This window comes from Trichinella spiralis (genome assembly GCF_000181795.1).
Source record: "Trichinella spiralis strain ISS 195 chromosome Unknown Scfld1557, whole genome shotgun sequence".
Classification (NCBI taxonomy): domain Eukaryota; kingdom Metazoa; phylum Nematoda; class Enoplea; order Trichinellida; family Trichinellidae; genus Trichinella; species Trichinella spiralis.
The window spans coordinates 1,455,249-1,479,996 of NW_003528496.1; the positions used below are offsets into that span (position 1 = coordinate 1,455,249).

General features: G+C 29.4%; 5 protein-coding genes across 5 annotated transcripts; 2 read left to right on the forward strand and 3 right to left on the reverse strand.

The window, feature by feature from the left end:
* The first annotated feature begins 1,272 nt into the window (after positions 1-1,272).
* On the forward strand, positions 1,273-1,907 carry Tsp_04915 (hypothetical protein). The gene is made up of 2 exons (XM_003369453.1): positions 1,273-1,505; positions 1,754-1,907. The coding sequence occupies exons 1-2, from the start codon at positions 1,273-1,275 to the stop codon at positions 1,905-1,907; spliced, it is 387 nt and encodes a 128-aa protein (XP_003369501.1).
* Positions 1,908-2,265: 358 nt separating this feature from the next.
* Tsp_04916 (elongation factor 1-beta') lies at positions 2,266-4,924 on the forward strand. Its single transcript, XM_003369454.1, has 10 exons — positions 2,266-2,335; positions 2,385-2,563; positions 3,014-3,025; positions 3,508-3,593; positions 3,643-3,765; positions 4,200-4,287; positions 4,353-4,422; positions 4,510-4,635; positions 4,724-4,791; positions 4,838-4,924. Exons 1-10 carry the CDS (start codon positions 2,266-2,268, stop codon positions 4,922-4,924), a joined length of 909 nt encoding a protein of 302 aa, XP_003369502.1.
* A 395-nt stretch (positions 4,925-5,319) lies between these two features.
* On the reverse strand, positions 5,320-11,246 carry Tsp_04917 (receptor-type tyrosine-protein phosphatase N2). The gene is made up of 14 exons (XM_003369455.1): positions 11,181-11,246; positions 10,678-10,866; positions 9,970-10,034; positions 8,482-8,551; positions 7,453-7,604; positions 7,322-7,376; positions 6,962-7,106; positions 6,827-6,900; positions 6,531-6,737; positions 6,088-6,254; positions 5,645-5,698; positions 5,523-5,587; positions 5,407-5,468; positions 5,320-5,382 (listed from the first exon to the last, which is right to left on the reverse strand). The coding sequence occupies exons 1-14, from the start codon at positions 11,244-11,246 to the stop codon at positions 5,320-5,322; spliced, it is 1,434 nt and encodes a 477-aa protein (XP_003369503.1).
* Positions 11,247-11,297: 51 nt separating this feature from the next.
* Positions 11,298-19,700, reverse strand: Tsp_04918 (hypothetical protein). The gene is given in 10 exon segments (XM_003369456.1): positions 11,298-11,433; positions 11,704-11,793; positions 11,862-12,030; positions 12,270-12,368; positions 14,882-15,158; positions 15,835-16,079; positions 17,768-17,818; positions 18,810-18,871; positions 18,889-18,956; positions 19,584-19,700. 10 exon segments carry the CDS (start codon positions 19,698-19,700, stop codon positions 11,298-11,300), a joined length of 1,314 nt encoding a protein of 437 aa, XP_003369504.1.
* Positions 19,701-22,006: 2,306 nt separating this feature from the next.
* On the reverse strand, positions 22,007-24,410 carry Tsp_04919 (putative tetratricopeptide repeat-containing domain protein). Its single transcript, XM_003369457.1, has 10 exons — positions 24,315-24,410; positions 24,141-24,257; positions 23,939-24,084; positions 23,439-23,630; positions 23,261-23,383; positions 23,007-23,203; positions 22,868-22,925; positions 22,726-22,812; positions 22,474-22,516; positions 22,007-22,401 (listed from the first exon to the last, which is right to left on the reverse strand). Exons 1-10 carry the CDS (start codon positions 24,370-24,372, stop codon positions 22,265-22,267), a joined length of 1,158 nt encoding a protein of 385 aa, XP_003369505.1. The 5' UTR covers positions 24,373-24,410; the 3' UTR covers positions 22,007-22,264.
* Positions 24,411-24,748: the final 338 nt, after the last annotated feature.

Below are 24,748 nucleotides of genomic sequence, written 5' to 3' on the forward strand. Positions count from 1 at the left end.
GTGCGTTTTCTATACTTTAAGGAGTAAAGTTTTTGTCTATTTTGTGTGTAGTTATCAAACAAAAATTCGTGCACGTCAATTTGGACAAAGCATTTCAGTTCAATATTGAATTATGAAGTCCATGAAAAATTCAGTCCATCACTTCGCCGACAGTTTAGTCCAACAAACTTCCAAATTGGGATCCAAATTGCGGATCACAACCAGATCGTTGATTCCAGGTAGAATTTTATTCTGTTTACTTTATGGTAATTAATAAATTTTAATTTCACTTCATACTGTACCTTAATTTTTTTACCAATCAATTTTAAATTGTAGGATAAAGTTTTGAAGATACGACGGTGTTTTCAAGTCGATCCCTTTACCGGGTTAATCGTTTAGAAATTCAGAAGAGTACTCGAGAGATAGATTACTGCCGAAGCGCAATCGCAAGAAATGCAACGTTCATATCAAGCACAGAATCAAAATATATAGATATGCGACGCATTTGACATTGGAAAGTGTCTCAAGATGCATTTTGAGAGCAGAATTTTGATACTGACAATATCCAAAAAGAAAGTTTTGGCCAACGCTGGGAGTGTTGTGCTCGTGGGCGTGCTGTGTGGGTGCTGTCTGAGCAGAGAAGGCAGAATTGTGCGACACTGGACTTGCTGGCACCACTCCGAAGCCGACGCGGCCGAAAGGACACAGCATGCTTATCAGAGGAAACAACTGCGGTGTAGGTGAAGGGGCTGCAACGGAGCAGAAGAGGAGATGACGCAGCTGAACTTATGGCGCCAGACATTTTGCCGCTATATATATATATATATATATATGTACGTGGAAGAGCGGATAGGGAAAAATATCAAGTTGTGCAAGAAAGTCAGAAGCAGTGTATTTCGACCTGGGGGACACGCCTTTATAATGATAAATGTCTTTGCGAATATTTGAAAAGAAAAATCAAAGCGTACCTCACAAGCCTACTAGATGAGTTTCTTCACTGTTTAACTGACGTGGAACCTAAAAACCTGATCTATAAACTTGTGAGAAATCCATACTTCGTTAATGTCTATAACGGGTGACAAATGAAGCGGATCAAAAGCCGAAGCGTTACCTATCGACAATGAAATAACTCCGCGTAACACTGATTGGCTGGAATGATATTGGTCAGAGAAGGCGGAAGTGAGTGTTCTTAGTTAGTGCGCAATATTCATAGCGTGTGTTATTTTTGACCGGTGTCGGTGTGCCGTTGTTTGTTGAGCAATAAACGTTTTCCTCCCATTATGAGTCGTTCCGATGACAGTAACAAGAAAGAGCGGAATACCGCTACACGTCGAACATTTTCCACATGATTTGCAAGAAGGAGCCATTGAATTGCAGTTCAACATCCTAGCTGAAGACAGCTTTGAAGGTATGCCGTTAGAAAGCTTGTTGGTGAAACTGCAAGCTGAATATCCTAATGTAATTTCACAAGTCTTACGCATATTGGTTCCCTTCTCCTCAACGTACCTTTGTGGACGCTATTCTGAGTGCTTATGATACTGAATGCACAGCATCGCAGCAGGTTAAACGTTGAAAGCGACTTACGATGTACCTTATTGCCCACTGCCGCAAGAATACACAACATCGTCACAAATGAGCATTGTCAATACTCTCATTGATTTTTATTGTGAATCATTTAGGAATGTTTCACTGTGAAAACTAGCTTGGCTTGATGCAACCATGGAGCAAAAATTTGCTTTGTGTACACAGAATACATACATCACTACTTTTTTAGAGGGGACGTGCGCCGAAACGGGTTGAGAACCACTGATGTGAAGTATAGCGTTGAGCAGCATGTAACTAAAGTTATATTCCATGCTGAAGGAAAATATCTTCAACTATCTTTATCACAGCAGCTGCTACGCCGGCATGGATGTGAACTTCTGTAAACATCATCGAGCTGCTGATTGCTTATGCGGCTTTTACATTGTCGTCGATTTATGACGACACGATTGATTAGGAAAAGCACAACTCATCCAACTCTTTGACCGATACACGTGACCCTACATGTTATCTCAGTCCTCTAAAAATTCCACGTTGCGCGACATTCTTGCAACTCATCGATTTTGAGAGCTCAGTTTTGGAGTTGTCTTTTAAATTCCAAAGCCAAAACGAATGCAAATGATGGTTTTTTCTTTATTTATTTGTCTTTTAGTTATTTTGTTGTCATTGTGATTTTTATTTGTTTTACATTATTTTGCTGATTTACTTCAGTAAATCTATTTCACATCTTATACGGCTGTGTGTATGTTCGTAACGCGTTGGAAGTGCAGTACTCAAGACGCTCGGCGTTTCGACCCTTCAAATTACATCACTGGTATCCCATAACGACGCCTCAATTCCTTGAATTTAATGAAACAAAGCAGCCACGCCCACGCTCAAATATTTTCTCTCTAAAAGTGCACGTCTTGCACCACTTGAAAGCGTTGCGATCGCTGCAGAGGCGAAACACTTGCGCTGCTATCAATCACCGACAGCTATTTACGACATCGAAAGTCAAAAAAAATTAACTCTGGAGAGCCTTCATCTCGCTTATTTGTTCTGGGTCTGTTAGTCTTATTAAGGTAGATTTGTGTTTTTTCGAATATGTTTGCAAGAATGGAATTTTGTCGATCCTGTCAGCGATCATCCGGCGTCCAGAATTTATGAGCTTCGTGTTGAATTTGAATCGACTGTGCAACACAAAATATCTCTGAATATTAGCTTTACGAACGTTAACATTTGTAAATAGGTTAAATAAATATTTGAAAAATTGTAAATGAAATTTATTTTGCTTAAATAAAATTTCATTAAATCATATGTAACATCACTTGCAAAGCAATATGAAAAAATTTTTCACGAAAGACCATCAAAAATTATATTGCGACAATAATAGACACTGCACAGAAAATGAACTCCAGCAATTCAATAAAATTAATGCAATCGACGGATTCCCACTAACGAGGGTCGGGATTTCTTTAACTGTTTTCTTTTTTTCAATTTTGGTTTTTTTCAGAGTTTCGAACAGGTAGCTGAAATAATGCATTTTACATTTGTAAAATACATAAAATAAAAATAATTTCATTATTAAAAATTATTCTTGAAAATTTTTTACAATTTAAGTTATATTTACATTTGATCATTATTATCATTATTGTATTACAGTGTAGCATGAGTTGTTAAGTGTAGTCACAGTTGTTGTGTTTCTCTTTTTAGATATTTTTGTTTTGTAAGCATCGGAATGTATTTTTTGATATTTCATTGTAATGTTTAACATTTTATTACATTTTTATTTTGTTTTACGGGAAATTTTTTCTCTAATATTTCATACTTTGTTTTTAAAGTTGAAGTGTAAATGCTTTGTTTATATAATTTGTGGTTTCACTTGTTGTGTTCATGTAATGTTGTAATTTTTCACGTATTATTTATTGTTGTTCTAATTATTAATCATTTATAATAATAATAATTCTTATTATTCTATTGCACATTAAAAAATGATTACTTTTGTAGATTTTCATCATGGTTGCGAAGTTGTCAACAGAAATCGATTTAAAAGTGTTGAACGCTAGCTTAGAAACTAAAAGCTACATTAATGGGTTTTATTAATTTTTTAAACATTGCCGAAATTTAATTTTAAGTAATTAGGTATTTCCCTTCTTCCGCTGATGTTCAAACTTTCAATCAGATTAAAAATCCACCAACGACTCTTCATCATCTTCAACGATGGTTTCACCATATTGCCAGTTTCACAGATGCAGAAAGAGCAAAGTAATTTTTAAATTATTGATTTATAAAAGTTGCATTATGAATGATGAATGTGAGTTTTGTATGTGTAATGTGTTGTATGTTGTTTATAAATTGATTAGAATTGTGATCCAACGCATGTAATGTGAAGTTAATTGTTCCATTTATTATGCTTAAAATTATATTTGAATTGCACATACATATATATGGACAATATTTACAGCAGATATTTATTTTTGTTTATTGTTTGTATAGTTTAGCGCTTATAAATATATAATTTTTTGATTATTTTTGTTCGCTTAAGAGTTTTTTAAAAATTTCTTTTGAAAGACAGGCTTGAAGATATTAATTGTTGCTTTTTCATATTGTTAAGGAGAATAATTTACGCATGATATTTTTATCGAAAGTTATGAGAAAAGCTGGTGTTTGTGCAATGTTTGTAGCGTAGTTTATTTCAGATGGCCAAAGTGTAGTAGTGAACCTGTGGCATCTGCTGAGGGGGACGACGACGAAGATATTGATTTATTTGGTTCGTCAAGTGAAGAAGTAATTTAAAATTCAGCCTGAAAATCAGAATTTAAGGAAATAAATAAGTAAATACTGAATTTAAGGAAGACAGCGAGGAGAAGAAGCGTGTCCGCCAAGAACGATTGGACGCTTATGCTGCGAAAAAGGCAAAAAGTAATTTATTCATAAAGTTTTAAATATAAATATACCTATATAGTTTGTATTTTTAGTTTTTCCAATAAAATATGAATTTGTTTTTAGAGCCTGCCGCAGTTGCGAAATCGAATATCATCCTTGATGTAAAACCTTGGGATGATGAAACTGATCTGAAATTGATGGAAGAGAGTATTCGTAAAATTACAACTGATGGCTTGATCTGGGGACCCTGTATGTTATTTGATTTGCTTCAGATTGTTCACTGAGTTCATGTTTTATGAAGACGATTAAAGTGTTCTAAAATTTGTTAATGTTTTAGCGAAAATTTTACCAGTTGCTTATGGTGTGAAAAAGCTCCAAATTGGTTGCGTTGTAGAAGATGATAAGGTAAATGGAGATTTTTTTTGAAATGGTGTTATTACAGATGTTTTAGGTGGGAACGGATTTTCTTGAAGAAAACATTTTAGCGCTTGAAGATTTGGTCCAATCTGTGGACATTGTCGCTTTCAACAAGATTTGAATTGAATATTGAAAAGCATAAATGAATTCATTTCATTTGTGCTACGAATATTGACGATTATTAAATACATTTTTAAATTGTATGCACTGCTGTATGCAAAAACGCAAATAATATTGATGCAAATGATGAGTATTTTCTTTTCGACTAAATACAATAATACCGTGATTAGGTATTTTGGGGATAAAGTAGGCATCACAACATAGATTAGGTAGACACAATGACAAAAATTAGTTGCACAACAATAGGTGTCACAGTTCCACGAATTCAGAGAAAAGAAAAGGATTGGTTGAGTGCTTATCTGGAATCATTTTTTGATGGTTTTTGTCAATTACGATGAATCTTCTTGAAAAGTTGATGAGTTATTATTATTATTATCATTATCATGATTATTAATATTATTCGTTCGGCATTGCTTTCAGAATAGCTTGCACTTCTTCAGCTACGCAGATGACCACAAACTGAAATTGATCCATTGTACGTACCATATTCATACGTTGGTCTCGCAGATGTTCCAAACTCGCAGCAATATCCAACTCTTTGACTCCTTAAATAAATATATTTGAATAAGCAGTGAAATAATACCGTCCGTTTTCTTCACCTTTGTTAATTCTGTTCAAGACCATATCAATTAAGATGTAAGTTCCAGTTCGACCGGCACCATCACTGAAAATTCAACGTCATTTGGTAAGTTTGTCGAAATATATAGTGATGACGACATACTTGCAGTGCACAACTACTGGACTTTGTTGACCACGATATGATTTGTTGACTTTGCTGAAGATATAATAAATATGATAATGATAGGAGAAAAATTCAAAGCGCAGAAGCGTGTGTAATCATCAACGCAATACAACACAACACAAACTATTTTTTTTAAGAAAAGCGTGCTTAAATCTACAACACATCTATGCCATTACCATGTAAGGTTCTTCGGGATTGTGGTCTTGACTGACGGCTGTGCGCCCATCACTTTTGTGACTATGCAATTTTATAAACTGAAATGCATCCCACAAAAATGATGAGCTCCCAGTCGTTATCCACGTAAGTGATCATACTTTCAAACAGCTAAAAGTTGCATGCATTTCTTCGCTAAGAACATCATTTCGGTGCACCATACAACACCAAATACAAACAAGCAAAAAATATTCAATTGACTTTCATACCGTCTAAATTCCAACAGTGATTTTGCGTTCATTGGAACACCATCTTCTGGCCAGGACAAAAAGTGAAATTGGGTGACTGTTCGAGTTTCTTGAGTGTTTACATTTTTCAAATAAAACGATCTGACCAAATAATCTTCACACCAGATGTGTTCTGACACCAGATGAACCTAATTGTAAAAATACGTTTTACAATGAAATGCAATAAAAATGAAAGCGTTGCAAGTCGTTAAATTTTATTATCATTATTAGTGATGGATTTATAAACTAATTAACATAAAATATAAATAATTAAAAAGAAGATGCAGCATTCATGATTATTTGAAAATTTTCAGTTGAAAAATAATTACATCAAAAATGCTTCAATAGTAAATAGAATTTTATATGTTTAAATTGAAATAACGTCAAAAAATATTTTTGTATTTTCCAATTATAACGTAAAAAACTAAACCAACTTCAAACACATGGTAAATCTCAGTCCCATTTTCAGGCCAGTAACGACAACATTTTTCATTGTTATTTTCCACCAGTTTGGTAAGATTGACAATGGCGACGCTTCCTTGTTCCCAAATTAATTGCCAAAAATCAGCTACAGTATCCGCAAGTGGACCTTGGGTGGCAATGTAAGTAGGACTTCTTGGATCACTGTCACACTGAAGAAAAATGATGGCGTTATTCTGTTTTTTGCCTTTTTGTTTTCCACAGAACACCGTTAAAGCATAAAATGCTAAGCAGAACTTACAATAGTACTAGCGTTAATGTAGTCGTCGTTGGCTTGATTCAAAGCTTTGTTCAAAACCACTCGACAGTGATCAACTGAAATTATTTGCAATTAATAAGTGAGTGAATTAAATTTAAAAATAATCTGAAAGTTCACATGGCAAAATTTCTGAACGATTTTTTCCCGAATTTTCAGGTAATGCCGCGGTCGTGGTAGCCCATTGATCAGCTTGATAACTTTCCAACGCATGCCATTCTTTTTCCAGACGTTCCTTATTTTTCAAATGATCCTCCAAATATGACTAAAAATATATCTAAATTAATTTTCCATATTCCTCCAAGCACAGGTCAAATGTCAGCTAATTGAATTTTCAGTTGAAAAACACTACCATAAAAGTACAATTTTGAATTTGCATAATATTATGAAAGAAATTGTTGCATTCTTTTGAAATTCACTTTGCAAAAAATAAAATGTGAAAATTTCTTGATATTTTAACAAAGGAAGAAAAATTTTTACCAAAATCATGTGACCGGTTGAAATGTCAATATTTGATTGCACTGATTCTTCTGGCCTAAATGTTGGGGTTATTTTAGCAATATTTTTTTACCATCTAGATGAGTAATAGCGAAAAGAGAAAAATTACTCACCAAGAAGAAACTGAAGAGTTGGTAGATCTAGTATGTGCTGGGGGACTTGGTTCGCTGGTCTGAGAACCCAATCTCTGGGCCAAAGTGTCCATAACTCCACGTAATGGTTCTGGTACTTTCACTTTTCCAGTCATATGACGACGACATAATTCCTGTAAAAAAGCAAAAATAAAAATAATTTTTAATAAACTGATAAATATACATAATAGGTATAAAAGTATTTCAAAGTGAGCTGAAAGGGATTGTCATGTAATTAAAAAGACAATAGGGGTAGCTGTAGAAAAGAGAAAAGCATGTGAAACAAATTCAACTTCTGAAATCCATGCAGTAGTAGTGTGTGCTTTTGAAAAAGCAGCAATTGATAGACATTATTGGATTGTATACTGACATCATTGAAATCGAAATGACCAATCAAGCAAAATAAAATCATATTATGTGAAAAGAGAAACTTGAAATGATATTCGTCAATCAGCCGATCACTTGAACAATAGAAGAAGAAGAAGAAGAAGATTGAAGTCAATACAGGGATTCACAGTTATGCTTATTTAAACAGCCAGTAACGCAGAATTTAATTTACTTCCATCTCATTGATCCAAACAATCGGCAAGCAAGCAGCAACAACGCCTCACTGCTTCATACAAATTTCATTTCATTTTAAGCAATATACAGTTACACAGCAGCTGAATTTATAAATTTGCAACATTTCAGCATCTGAACAATAATATCATGATAACGGAACAATTTCTGTGAAAAGTAATATAATTGAACTGTAACAATAACAAACTTTAAATTACTTTAACAATAAGCAAAAATAAAATTTTTTTTCACATTAACTCATTAAACTACATTGAAAAAGAGCAAACAGTACGCCTGAAGCTCAACTTTCAACTTTTTAAATTTACAGTAAAGTGTGGAATATTTTCAACTGCTGCAATGTGCAAGTAAAATTTATTATATACAAAAATCAATAAATTAAAAATAAAACAGATTTTCTTATTTGCAAAAGAATATCGAATTTCAACATTTGACGTAAAATGATAAATACATTGCTTGCATGCATTGCATAGATGTTAGCCAATTAATCTGTTTCGATCTCTTTCTGTAAAATTTATAATAAAACTTCGACTGATAGTTATCAAAGATTTTTCCAATATTTCTGCGTTATTAAAGCATAATAAATGTAAGCTTAAATTTGAAAAAATATTTGAAGCAAAATTTTGCATAATCATTGTTTTTTTCAAAAAATGCAAACATACAAATTTATGAAGCTACGTGTAAAAAAAGTAATATGCGCACTAATGTATTCATTAAGGTAGTTAGTTACATTGAAAAAAATTTTTGTTGAAATTCATTTATTTATAAAAGATGAATACAAAATGACAGATTAATCCACTGATCAATAATAAATTCTCAAAATCATTTAATTTGCATAATATTTACATTTTAGTGTGATGTTTCAAAAAGTCTAATGAACTCAAACATGTTGAATTTTCATACAAAATATATGATGAATAACTTTTAAACGTTACTATAAACAAATAATACACATATAATTTTCATTTTAATCATAAAATACATAGTTGATTAAGTAATTTAATAATTAATTTTAAAATCTTGTTATTGTATAAATGTAAGGATGAATAAATAAAATTTTCGATTGGCATGACTGAAAATTGACGTGATCAAAGAGACTACAGTTATTGAATTTTCGTTACGGACAATTAACATATAGATCAAGCAGTGTAATGATGACGCTTTGCAACAACTCACTTTAGTTTAGTTTTCAGCAGAATGAATCACCAAATTTTACCAATTTTAAATATTAAATCGCCAAAAATCAATACATGTATATATCCTTATCCACGTGTGCATACGAGTGTGCAAATAAACAAATATGTACAAATAAATATATGAAAGTGAACAAATGTAGTACCTTTTCTTAACTTTATTTGATGAATTATGGTTATAATTTTCATTTCAAGTAATAATAATCTAACAAAACTCGCTTATGTTTAAGATAAAGATAGCAAAGAATAATTTGAGAATTTCTTAACGCTTTATGCAAAAGTAAATGTCTATCTTGCAAAGGAAACTTAGTTTTTTTGCAATTTGAAAAAATGTAATCCATCGATTCAGTAAACAGATGCACAAACATAATTAAATTAATGATTAATAAATACAAAATTTAAAAAAATTTACTCAAGCGTATAAAAAGAAACAAACAACAAGTTATAATTGAAAAACTTTTTTAAATAGTCAAATTAGCATAAACATTCTATAAATAAGCATAAAGAATGTTATAATTAATCTTGTAAAAGCATAATTTATTTTAATGCTGCCATAAAATAAAATGATTTATGTTTTAACTTTATTTTTGAAAAAAATTTTACATTAATTTTTATTATTTACAATTTCCAAATTGATAGATAATTTTAAAAATAACCAGTAAAGAGTAGATGCAAAAAAAACAAGTAAAAGTATTCAAAGTATACTTATGTATTCAAAAAAAGTGAAGACTTTATGCTTGCATTGGGGCACAATGTTGTTGAGCTGTTGCAACGCAAAACACAATATTGTTGCGGCTGAAATTGCAATGAATGGGGAAAAAACAGGAAAAAAATCATACTGATGCTGCTGTTCGAAAAAAAATGTACTATTCCATCGGAATGTAAAAAATCATAATCATAAATCATAAATTCATCATCATCAGCGCGGCATTGGTGTCTTTTCTTTTTTTTTTGCTTTAAAATTGGAGATGAGTAGCTAGTTGACGAAGTGCAAAGTAAGGCAATAGCATCGTTGAAAGAAGATACTTAAAACAGCGCTTAAGAATGCGCTGACGTCAGAGCAAGTTTGCTCCTTCAAAGTGAGCGCTATAATCTTTTCAGAAAGTTCAATAGCTGTCAACAATTCACATTTTCAAGCGTTGGTTTAATTTTTGTTTTACGAACCTGCACCTCAACCTGCAGTCAAACTGAAGCTTCCTAAGAAACTGTTGTTGCTTTAAGCGTACGTAATAATGCAAGCAACCAATTTGTTGCTGCATATGTTAAACAATCAACTCTTTTTTATGAATTTTTAAATTTTGAATATTATAAGTATTATTGCAGGAATTATTCTATTGCACGGCTAAAATTGGTTTAAAATACATTGGTTTTCTTTACTGCAAGAAGCTAAAATGCTGCTTAAAAATGAAATAAAATTAACTTTTTCTTATTTTCTTACTTCATAATCTTTCACAACTTTATTTCCACCACTTGAGGATAGGCCAAAGTATGCTCTAATATTTGGCTTCTTGCTTCTGTACAAGTACACAGCTAGAAGAGTTAACACAGATGTTACTAATAATGCAGAAACCGCTGCAACTGGGATCAAAATTTTGTTGTTGCTTTGATACTGTACTGGAATTTTTGCCTAAAATATTACAAAATTTTGCATATTATATAACAGATGCTTTATATTTTTATAAAAATTAAACATTCTCCAAAATTTACATTTTGAACTTTCATAGATGAGAATTTTCGTACAGCAATTTAATGGAATGCAAATGTGCTTGCTATTTTTCATTGAGTAGATGATATTTTAATATGTTCAAATAATAATTTTTATTATTTGCAAAATTTAATCGATAGCTAATTTTCTACACTAATAAATGGGGGAAAATTTCAAAGGCTACGTAATAAATTTGCACAGCAATTAATTTTTAATCTAAACAAAAGACAACATACAATTCCATTAGTTATTCCAGCTTCGATCACTTCAGCGTCATCCGCAAACAACATGGCCTTTTTCATCAGTTGATCTGAAAGAATCCAATTAATACCAGCGGTGAAAATTGTTGGAAATTATTTATTACAAGTTTCAGTGGCCACTTGACCTGCGTCCACTGAAGTCGCTGGAATCTCAAACATATTAGACGCCCACGATGGTGCTAGTTCATCAATAGTGTGCACTTCAAAAGATATTTCGTTTTTGTCCACACTAAAATGGAAGATAAAGCTTTGAAAAAAGAAACAAAGCTCGCAAATCAAATTGCAGTACAATAATAAAATACAACGCATAATGGACAATTTAAAACAAGTGGCTAAGTGTTATTTTGAATAGAATACACATCATAGTCAAAAGAAAAAAAAATCAAACTTATGCGGAATATATCCGGTATATAAATTTATTGTACATAACCAGTTTATTAATTAATGCTTGTGAGATTTAGTTTTGAAAAAGGAAAAAACAATTCATACTGTAACTTACTTCACGTTTGTAAATGTAATGTTGTTCGGAAATGCCACATTTTCATTTAAGTATGCAAGCAATTTTTCAGCATCATCATAATTTGTAAAGCTTAAATTTAAAAAGCACATGCATGCGCATAACGATTTGTAATAAACAAAAAAAATTTTGTGCTTTACTTTCTATTTATTTTAACATAGATTCTGTTGTTTTCTTGCCAATTTGCGTTTCCATTTAATTGGTCAGATACATCTGCGGCATCCATTTCCGATTCAGATAAAGGTTTTAGTGTAGCAGTGAGAGATAATGGTAGTCGGGTTTGAATTTTGTGTTCTTTATTACCTGTGCCTTAGATAACAAAACTTATTTAATTTATTAAAAAATTAATTGTAACTATCATTTGCATTGCTGCAAGACTTCAACGTCCATGAGGCATTCAGTTTGTCCCAACAATAATGCAAAAGATCAACAGACAACAACTTTTACATAAATTTTGGTAACCACTTTACAGTAAACGTTTAATATAATTTTAGCATTAATTAAAAAATAATACGACACAAATGGGAGCAAATTTTAAATGCAAATACCTTGATTTATAATGCCAATTTCTTCTAAATCTTTTTTATCAATTGCAGTTTCTAACTTTTGATTCTGATTGTCGAAGTAAAATGGCAGTTCTAATCTGTCTAAAATAAAGTTTTTCATCATTACAACTGCTACAATAATATCACTGGATTATATTAAAATCATTATACTTTAAAGATTGAACAACTTTCAGCACTTTCTGTATACTGAATACCCATTTTTAAATCAAATTAAAAGGTGAAACATCAAAATTTATATGAAATAGAAAAAATTTTAAAGAAAAGAGTTTTTAAACGCATCTTATCATTCAAAAAATATGATGAGGAAAATATTTAATTTTATAAATTTTATCATTAAATTACGTCATACTGCTTTTACGTAGATGTTTTGAAAATATAAATTTTACTGTAAAACTAAAAAATAAGCTTTGACAAACATGTCACCTCGATTCATTTAATGCATAACGGAATAATTCTGATGCAACAAAATACCAATGTGTTTACACTGCATTAAACTTGAAAAAAAAATTTCGAATTATTTTACTCAAATACTTTTTACCTTTCATCATCATTTAATCACACTATCATCCATGTTCATTCTGCAATGATCTATTTGCATAAAGTAAATTTTTAAATGTAAATATGCAATGCAAATTAAGCACATACAAAAAATAACATTTTGATGATAAATAGGAGTTTCCATAAAAATAAAAAAAAAACAGAAAATGGTTACATCTCATATTGAAAGTGAAAAGCGAATTTTAAAATTTTTAAGAGAGGACTTTGTTCCTTAGAAATTTCAAATTGATCAACTTCACTCATTCTGATTGATTGCATTATTGATAATTAATTAATTGCAAAAAGTTCAAGCTGCAAAATTCTTTGTTGCTTTGCTTTGCATACAATATACATCGTATATTGGGATTATGAAAGATTTTAAACCTTAACTATAAACAAATGTAGAACAACAGAATTACTTTAGTTATCTTTGTTTATGATATTTTCGTTAAGAAATTGATTCCTTTACAATTCTTCACAGCTAAATAAACATAAGAATAAAATCCATCGTGAAATAGTAATACAAAAAAAGAAAAAAATTAAGCATGTAGGAATTGTCAGAGGAAGACACGTATGATTTTATAAATATGGCTCAATAAAGTAATAGGACAACTGATTTTAAAAAAAGTAGAATTTTTGTAGAATTTACAAAATTTTATTCATAAATTTTAATTTATATCTTATAATAATAACATATTTTCAGTTCTCCATATATATATGTATGTTAATTTATTGAATTATGGAATCGACTTATTATTTTATTTAAATTCCGCCTTCTTTAAAAATATTTAATAAAATGCATAATAGATAAGAAGTAAAACAAACAACAATAAAAATAAATGAACATAGATTAATTTCTTTCAGCTAAATAGTATGTTTCATACTAGCATAAAATTAAATTAGTGCTTCAACATTAACATCACAGTTAATAATCACATACACTAATAAAACTGTTATGCTCTACAGTTTGACGTTAAATTTCACTTTCTGAAATTTATTAAACAATTATTTTGAAATGTAAAAATTGCTTGAAAGAAAATACACAAGTAGCATATGAACAAAGCAGTACCATCATATATATTATCTATTTGTATGTAAATTGGAAATGTTTTTATGAAATAAATAGTGTTTTCAAGTATTTTTATAATAAAAACAATTTAAATTAAATAATATTAAAAAGCTGCACAAAAGTACTGAAAACGCATCTGTACTATTGAAATTATTCCAGCAAATGAATAAAGCTATTGATAACATTGATTTTTTTAATACGTGGATGACACTTGAATAAATAGATAAAATGAAACCAACTCCATAATTGAATTCGTGTCTCAAAATGAAGTTCGCTACACAAATAATAAACACTGGATTGACTAATTAGTAGCGTTAATACATTAAATTATTCTATTCTAAATTATTTCACGTCAATAAACAAGCAAATTATTGTTAGATATTTTCAATGACATCTTTCAAAAATATCAAAAACGAAATAAATGAAAAACATATTTTCTAGTTAAATTTGGATTTCAGTTTTATGAGTAAAAATGAAAGCAGTTTCAACTTGAAAAGCAAAACAATGATACGGTGTAAACTTTATCATTACTGTATGCTCAGTAAAGCTCGCATCATTTTCTGAAATAAGTGCTGCAAAAAACAGATAAAACTAACGGAAAAAACTTTATAATTGTTAGTCAAATTCAGTTTTATAAAACCAAAATTAATTCATTATTCATATTAATACTTATCCTTTAAAAAATATAAAATTAAATAAATAAAAAAAATAAAATCAAAAGTATTATGAATTTTGTTGAAACAATGAGAGAGTTTCATTAATGTTTACCGTATACTTTGAAATAGTACTTTAGTGTTATTATTAACGAAGCATTTTAATTATCTCAAGAGAACACAGATTGCTGTCCAATTACGGATGACATGATCAGCAGACTACCAACTGTGTTCAATGCTTGTTGGCGGTTTGTTCGGTTCACAACATGACAGTTTAATAGGAATGAAAATATTATTATTTTTCTTTTACAAATACATAAATAATATTCTCTCACCTACAGTTCTGTCTTCTTCCATTCTATCTGAAATATCGGTGTTCGATTCGCCCCAGTAATTAGCATCCATTATAGAATCAGGTTGGTTGGTTTGGACATTTTTGCTTAAAATCATTTTCTGAATTGAAACCTCATTATGCGGGTCTTGGTGCAGTGTTTCAGAAATAAGGGGAATAAGAAACGGGAAGTTTTCCATATTGTTAAATCTTGCTCCCATTGTTTCCACTTCATCGTCATTCATCAATTCCTTGGCGTTGCTTAGATATTCATCCAATCTCTAAAATTTACAATCTTAAGTTCAGCTACAAAATGGAGCAGATAAGCAGAATAGTGAATGCAAACGTGTGCTGAAAACAGTGAATGAAATTAAAATGAAAACTGATAGTTTGAAAGAAAACGCCTACGATGTGCCTGCCTATTACAGATATTTCCCGACGGTGCATAAAACGGCGTAGAAAATTATATGCGAATTCTAAGCACAGGCATTGATTTCGATACAGATAACTTGTTACTCTCGTTAAAAGTGTGCAGTGACGAGTAAACCTAGTAGATGAAAGATCAATATGTGTTTCACTAACATATACATACATATGTGTATCCAGAAAATGAAATAAATCTTTTATTAATTTGTTCAGTAGAATGCTGGCAGTTAAAAATTGCACATGCAATGTATTATGCATTTTTTAATTTAATCATTTCTTCAAATTACACAAAATTTAAATTACACTTTTATTGTGATAAAATAATATTTGTATAAAGCTTTACATTTCTTATAGCGTAATGTTCGTTTGTCACTGAAGAAGCTGTGTCACCATTTAAATTTATAGATATACTGATTTGGAGAATTTACAATAAATAATTAATAAATTGTACATGATGCGAATTAATTAAAAAAATACTATTACTACATTTCCAAATTAATAATAAAACATCATATACTAATTCATACCAACCTGCAAAACTTCCATTTTGGATTCTACATTTCCAGCATTGCAAAAGCCAGGATTGTACGCTATTTGATATCGGCTGACAAAAATCATGTAGGAAAATAAACATTGAACTAGGGGGCTGGCCATAGGGTAGCCGTTAAGAGCAAACTTTTTCAGCTGCAAAGTTAGCAATTCTTTTTCTATAGGTTTCAGATTGACGTACGTTAGCAATGTTTCTCTTGGAGATAAACATTGTCCAACTATTCCATCTGAAAATGAAGAAAATGTGATACAGTTATAATTAGTAGATGTAAAATTTACGATTTCATTTCTTTTAACAGTGGAGTGCTTTATTTTAACAATTATTCTTTTTTCCCAAGGGAAAAATTTCAAGAAACTGATTCAATGAAAGAAATGTGATATCTATCTGTATTATGAATAATAAATTTTCATTTCTTATTCGCAATCTTTTTAAAGAAAAAGAACGCATTAATAACATTCGATTTTAAATTCTCACTTCATCTATTGATGAAGTATATGCTGTTGAAAGTAAAAAAATGTAAGCTATAATGCTGCTTTTTTCAATATGAAATGCATTTTTATTTGCACGTAACTTGTTTTTAAACGAGCAGCTTTTTAACCACTCCAAAATTCATATTATTTATTTAATGTTTTTCATTTATCTTACCGTGTATTTAAAATAATAATTATTAATAAATTACATATTTTTACAATTCATCTTATATTTCCTCTGGACATTAGAGAATTATGCATTATTCAATGCCTTTTTCTCTAATGATTCTCCAATATTTCTGCATGAACAAAGTGTTGTTTACGTTCAGAAATAAGGCAACAGATTATTAAGCATTTTAAAATGATAATAAGTTTATGACATAAATTTATCCTTTTTATAATGTCACGCGATATTTCATATTATGCAATAATAAAAGCAGGTAGCTAATCCGTGATCAGAAAATTTTAATATTACAGATTCATGTGAACAAATATAATTGGTAATTTTGCATTCAGTATACTAATTTGACCATGTTCAAATTAATAAATGTAAATTCTAATAATAAAATATTTTCTAATGAAATACTTGAACATTACGCTCTTAAAACTGTTGTACGTTTCACAATAGTGCTGGAATTGTGATCTGACAAAATTCTAATTATTGAATTGAAAAAGCGGAATATTTTAAACAAAATTGAAAATTATGATTATTTGCTTTATTGATGAACAAATTTATTTAAGTTTTTTAAATTAAGAAATTTTTTTAATAATTAAAATGCATATGCTTGTGAATGTGTTATTATTGTTGCATAATGGTAATTAAAAAAATTATTAACAGCATATTGAATTTGAAAGTCAGTTTTATTTTTTATAAATTATAGTCCAGATGAAATCAAATTACATTGAATTGCTTATAGAATTTCTCTCTTTTATACTGAAATATTGTGATATTTGTTATCGATCAAATGGGTACACAGTAATAATTTCAGTTATCATGGGCTGTCACCTAACAATTGGACAACACAGAGGTGGATTAATTTGAAATCATATCTGATTTAAAAAGGAAAAAGTAAACTTTATTTATTTATATACAAGCTCATATGCTTGGACACATTTTAGCTTAACTTGAAAGAAAGTCTTTGATTATTTTCATCAGGCTGATATTATTGACTTGTGGCAATTTTGAGAAATGAACTACATCCAAAAATAGTCAATCTGAACAGAATTATAAAAAGAAAAATAGCCAGTTATTATTTATTATTAGTATATTTGGAAAAAAGAGGAAGTTTTAAACTTGAGTATTCGAAAATAATCTCAGTGAAGTTGTTTTCGAACATGAATGAAAAATTGCATAAAACAGGGCACAATTGAAGATGGCATTTTGCAGTATCATTTGCTTGACGTCAACATGTCAAAAAGAAATGTTGCTAAATAGGAAACTTACCATCAGCACAAAGCTGACCATCTTCACATATTGATTCGTCAACCAAGCAGCCTATGAAAAACATCATTAGAACTTGTTAAGTGGAAAAAAGTTTTACGCAAAATAGAAAGCTGAATAACTACATAAAATTCTCTTACGTAATAACAGTGCGCTTAAATAAAGAAATTGAATGCTCTTCAAACTAGCAAAAATACAATTAATACATTATTATTATTATTATCATTTCTGTGAAACTGACATTTATGTAATTTCATTTTCAGCATATTACTTTCTAAATTTGTACTGCAAAAGTAACAACAATCTTGAACAAATATAGCAAATCTATTAAGAACAAAAATATATGACTGTACAGTTGTGCTTAGTTTGGAATTGATTAATTTTTGTGATGTTAAAAAATGAATTCAAAAGGCAATTTTTAAAATCATAATAAGAAATACACAATCAAAATAAGATGCAACGCTCCCCAACGACATTGTTCAGCTTAAAAATTTTACCCTAGTTATCAATTTACAATTTATTAATTTGTTGGTTAACATATTGTCAGATCATACAAAACAATAAAAATCTTTCACTATTGAAATCTAGTCATCATACAATAGAAAGAAAACTTTACTTAATGAATTATTAATTTAATAAATGAATTACATCTGAAGTTGTGAAACTTGAAAATGACACTCTATTTTTCATTTATAATAATAATTATTATTATATGAACAGTGAATTTTCTTGGTGTCAATTTTCTGATCTGATAGAAATATTAAACTTTTTACAACATCTTCAAACAAATGTTCATGTCATGATGCAATTAAAATTTTCATTTCATTAAAAACATTAAAAAATGATGACCATGCATGTAAAATAACCATTTATTAATTTTCATCTTATTGATTTATTTATTCATAGCACTTTAAGTGGTCTCCTCTTGAAATTTACCAGCAACAAAATTTCATAATTTAATAAACTCCACTTGCAATTGCTTAATTTTATTATAAAATAAATATAAACTATTATTTCAAAAAAAGTATGCTAAAATTATATTAACCTCCTGAATATAATAATATACGTGAGCTTAAAAGTTCTGTGTTTACTGATGAGTACAAACATCTTAAATATCATTGAACTTTTTCTGATCAAAGCTTTCTATAACAAAATTAACTGTACAGTTGAAAAGATTTGTTAATGTAAAGTGCTAAAAATTATATTTTCTAATAAAAATAATTTTTCTTCTTACTTTACAAAATAATTACTTACAAGCATTTATTCATTTTATTCATTCATTTCTTGGTTAGAATGTTTTTTTTATCAAATATAAGTTTGGTATAATTCATTCACTTCAAAGTAGAAAAATAAAAGTGTAAACTTGTGCTAGAAAAAGAAAAAAATTGTAGACAGATTAAGCATAATTGTTTTCTTCATTAAATTCCATTAAACACTGTAGAATTTCAAATCTTTCTCTTCACTGGATTTCACAGATCTTTTTATTTTGTAATAATAGACTTTCAAGCAACATTTATTTCATTGAAGTTATTATAAGTCTTGTTTTAACTTTTCACAAATAATTTTCTCTTATTCTAACATTTTTCAATTTAATTTACGATAGAATAGAATAGAATTATTAAATTTATTGAACATTATTGAATGATCAAATTAAACAAACGCAATAGATGAAAATATTAATATATAAATGAGATAAATTTTTGAAAAATATTTCAGTTTATATGTAAAAGTGGATGGGATAATGAATGAAAAATAAATTTAAAATACGAAATAAATGAGAATTGAAGAAAATTTCTGTGAAAATAATATCACAACTAACTGTAGTGCTGCTGGCAGAAAAAAGTGTAGCAAACTGATAAATAGCAACTTGTTTACGCGGTATCGCAGGACGCGTAATTGAAGTCAAAGTAAGCAAATGCCGGATACACCCCCGCATAAGCTACAAACTCTCTCTCTCCCCTTTTCTCTACAACTTTAACAGGCGTGCATTTTATGATTGTTGCGGTCGACCAACAACAGCATTAACTATAAAATCAATAGCCGCTTGTACTTTTATCGACAACATGGAAACCATTCGCACTTTTCATAAAATGGAAAATACAAGCGAAGCAATTCATGCTTCATCAATAAATAAATAAATAAAGTTGCATACTGTTCAAAATAAATAAAAACTTATTAATAAAATTATCCAATCTTAAATATGTTAAATGAATATATGTAATTAATTTTTGTTTTGCTTGTTGTTTTTGTAACAGTAACTATCTTATATATTGATTGGAAAATTTTAAATATTCCCATTTTCTGTTTTATTTCAATTAAACTTTCAAAATTAAACAACATCAAAATGATAATTTTAAATATCAAACTTACCAAATAAATTAGTACTCGAAACCAGACAGAATAGTAGGAGAAAAATTGTACAAGTGAGCCGCATGGAGCTTTTGTACAACTTCATACAGATAAAAGCCTGGACGTCCGCCTGAACCCCTACATCTACTATTGAAGAAGTAAATATGGCCTGAAGTGAAAAAAAGTAAAATAAAAAAGGGCAAATAATTTTTGTACAAGTGTAATAAATTGAATAAATCTTGATTTGTTAAAATTCAAATTTAAAATGTTGACAGTTTCACTTAAGAATGCGTATTATGTATATATAGTGGTGATCAACTATGCTGTCGGTTAGTCGCAGTTTGAAATCGGAAGGGCTGCTCGGATAAAGCAAATCATGAAGCGCGTCAAGGCACGTTTGTTGTTCATTAAAGTCTCACTACAGCATTTATGGCAGTGGTAGAAATGGAAGTCAATAAAAGGTGCTTACTGTATGCTCAAGATACGCAGGCTGAAAATCAGAGGTAATTAAAAGCTTTCAGCAACCTCCTAATTGTCAAAAATAATTATTCATTGACCAACGGAATGAATATTAAATAGAAAATGTTGAAAAGGAATTTTATTTTAAAGTTATCTCAAAAACCACTATTATATACTTTTGAAACAGATTTACCCCAGAATAAAACGGGATGGGAGCGAAGAAAATTTTCTTTAATTTAGAGAAACTTCATTTCACTTTATTCAAATATTATCATTTTAAGCAGCTGTAATGTGCATTTTGAAAACAAAAAATATATATTGCTTTTTTGACAGCTAATTTTATTTGTTCTTCTAACTTACTACATTTATTATTGATTTTTACTTGAAATTTCATTTCTTTTAAGCATACATTAACATTAAATACAACAATCATTAATAATCTGTTGATAAAGAACTTGCGATGACAAATAAAAATCTTCAATGTATACCATTATTAATGAATGTTCATCATTTTTTTATCATTATACATTATTGTTTTAGAATTTTATTATAATTTTAAAGGAATAATTCACAATGCAATGAATAGAAGCAGTATTTGTATTGTTATGAAAGAAAGCACTAGTGTAATTTTTAAGTTATAAATTTTCAATGCACAATGAATAAATTTTTATAAGAAAACATTTTATAATAACATTAAGAAGCTTTTCAATCGCAGTTTAACATTACTTTTTAAAGTTTTTCACTGCTAGATTGCATGTTTCAGAAAATTCAATTTATTTATTGATAATAGCAGGATGACAAGTTGGTAATAATGCAAATTGTTTTCAAAAAAAACATTACTTTTTTATGCTCATACAAATTAGGAATTTGATTACAAAAACTGATACTGAAGAAGGGTAATTTCATTTATAACAAAATTTTCACTAGCTATTATTTAAATTGATTAATTAAAAGCTTCGCTTTTTCAAATAATTCCCAGCTTTATAATTATTTGCATTACAACTCTTAATATCTACTATCACTTGTTATTTTTAATCTACAAATAAACTCAAAATCTGAAAAATTCAGTTATTATTAATTTCAATTTTTGTTCTCGTTAATCAATACATTTCAATAAAAATTTTTTTTATAAAATTACATTTTATTCTTGACAACATTCCTGTTCTTGTTGTTAATGAATAAAAAAGTAATTTCATCATTGTTTTTTGCGTAGTAATTTATCATGAGGAACAGTACAATTATACAGAAACTATGGAAACTGCTTTTCAAAATTAGCAATGTTAACCACAACCACTTAGGTTGATTGAAGCAATTCTATTATACTAACTTTTATAATTTACTAGATAATGAAAAAAAGAAATGTTGTTCTATTTGTTGTTTTGTTGATTTTGACTTCAAGTAATATTTTAAAAAGTCAAAAAATATCCATTGAAATATATTCGATTTTTATTCACTCTCATCAATGCTTAAAACAACTGATTATTAAAGTCAAATGTAGATAGATTTCAACATTCGGGAATTTCCGCGGTCAATATAAAACAAACAATGAAATTACTCAAAAAAGTGACTGCGAGCCAATAATTTATCTCGGATAAATTACAAATAAGGTCATCAATTTGATGAGCAAATATATAACTGGGTAAAATAAGCATCAGTAAATAAGCAAAATATCAAAAAGTTTAACATCACTGATCAGCGTTGCTCTTGTTGCAAACCGGATGTAGATGCGCCACAACTTTGAGCATTCTGGTCAGCTTGCAACGATCGCAAACGTTTCTTTTTATAAACTTGGATTTCACCAGATACTGCTGCAATTTGACTTTTCGTTGCTAAATCATTATCATCAGCATTACCATGATAAATAAAATCATCACAGTAAAACATTTAAAACAAATATTTACCCTTATCCATTGGAGCAATTCGCAGTGCAGTAAAAAGATCAAACTATAAAATATTATGCTTTCATTTCTACAAAACTGTGTCAAGATGAGAACAAAACATAATTGCTTGGTAAATCTGAATTTTCTAAACTTAAATTTCAAAATGTATTTCTTCTATAACATCAGAAATAATTAACTCTTCATAATATTTAATATTTCAATAAACGGAGTACATTATTATTATTATCATTATTTTAAAGTAATGCAACTAACCAAACTTCTTTCGTGATACAGTTTTCCATGATAAGCCTGCCCTCGCCGATAATAAGCCTTGTAATTAGACGGGTCTAATTCAAGTGCCTGAAAATTATACATCTATGCAATAAAATAACAATTATAAATAATACAACTTTACTTCATTGCAATCTTCTAATGCACCAGAAAAATCTTTCAATCGAATCTTACAAAAGGCGCTAAATGAATAATATGATTTATTACAAATAATTTATTTACTTCAAAATTATTGCACATAAAAAAAACCAACGCAAACATACCTATGCAAAATACAAGAAACAACCAGTGATACCATTTTCGATTCTAGCTCACCATTGGGTCGATTATAAATGCAAGCATAATTTATGTAACGAATTGCTTTACTGAATCGAGCTATAGCCATTTGATAACGCTCTTGTCGAAACAAAAGATTTCCAGAAGACTTGATGGCATAAACAACGTTCATCAACTTTGTTGGCTATAAAATTCACATCAAAATAGTAAAATGAGCTACAATTAAAGAAATTTCACAAACATCGGCAAAGTTAATGGCTGCTTCACTTGGTGAATCAGGAAAAATGTCAAGCAAAGCATCAGGCGTCTTCACTTTGAAAGGAAATCCACTAGGTACAACCCCAGTTTCAGAAATGTTAACACTCTAAACAAAAATTAAAATAAAACACGACTAATGAAAATCAAACAAAAATGTATACTTTATTTGGGGATCCTGATAAATCAGTATCCAAGGTGGCCAAATGCATGATCAAATCACCACCTTTGAAGATTCGACCAACCAGTATACCTTTGAATTCATAAGCAGCCCAATGAGAAGTGAACACCACCATTTGGGGAAGGGCATTTGGATTGGTGATGTTTTCAGATAGTCCAACAAAATAAGCTTGTTCCTATTATAATTCAAAAATTATAAAGTGAATCATAATTAAAAATATACGCATATAGAAATTACATATTTTTAACACAAACAAAAAACAGTCGTTACTCGACAAAAAATTTTATAGAGAGTGATTATAGCAGTAAAAATTTAAAATAAAACCAACAACAACATTACCGTCAACAAACACATCTTTTCAGAAAAAAATACATGAAGCAACATAAAAAATTCAGCCAATTAAAAATAAATATTACAGAACTTTTCCATTAATAAGAATTAAAAGCAAAAATTTTTTGATCAAAAATCAAAAATAGAACATACTTTAGCTGCTAAATCTAGATCTTTCATAAATGAATGTATGGAAGGTGGGATCAAATGAATAAAAGGATTCCCTTGTTGTGAAAGTATAAGAAATGCTTCATTTATGCTTGAAGACCAGGCAAATTCCACGCTTTGCAAGCGACAAACTACACAAATCAAAACAGTTTATTTATTCTTTCCGGTGACCGATCTATTACACTACCTTTAAAAACGCCACCGACGTAGGGCATTGAAGCAGGATTGTTATGAAAAAATTTAAACATCTGAACCAACAAATTCTCAGACGCCGGCACAAACGGTTCAATAAAAAAAGTCCCAACTAAATTATAAAAAACACCTAAATAAAAAATACTAAATAACTTACTTCACTACTTACAAGGTTCTGCTCCGATTTCAACAGTAATATAAAGCAAGTCAACTTGAGAGGTGTTCATCGTGTTTCAGCAGCTGCAAAAATTAAAACCTTTTATCTAAAGTTTGCAACAGTTCATTAATGCTTCATTTGTACTGAACCATCGTTTTTCAAATTTCCATCAAAACGCAATACTCTTAACAATCTGTGTATGTATACAGAAAATTACTCCGTATATAAATACTGATAATAGCACTCAATGAATAAATAGAAGTGTAAATATTTTGCTTCAATAAAAAATGCATCAAAGTAACCTTGTTCAAGAATAATTATCTTACTTTCACTTGCAGTAAATGACTAGCATAAAACAAAGTCAAAAGAATACATAACAGAAATATGTTTAAATTAAATTAAGAACATAAAGTTAGGCTGAAAAATTCAAATAAACAGTGAAATGT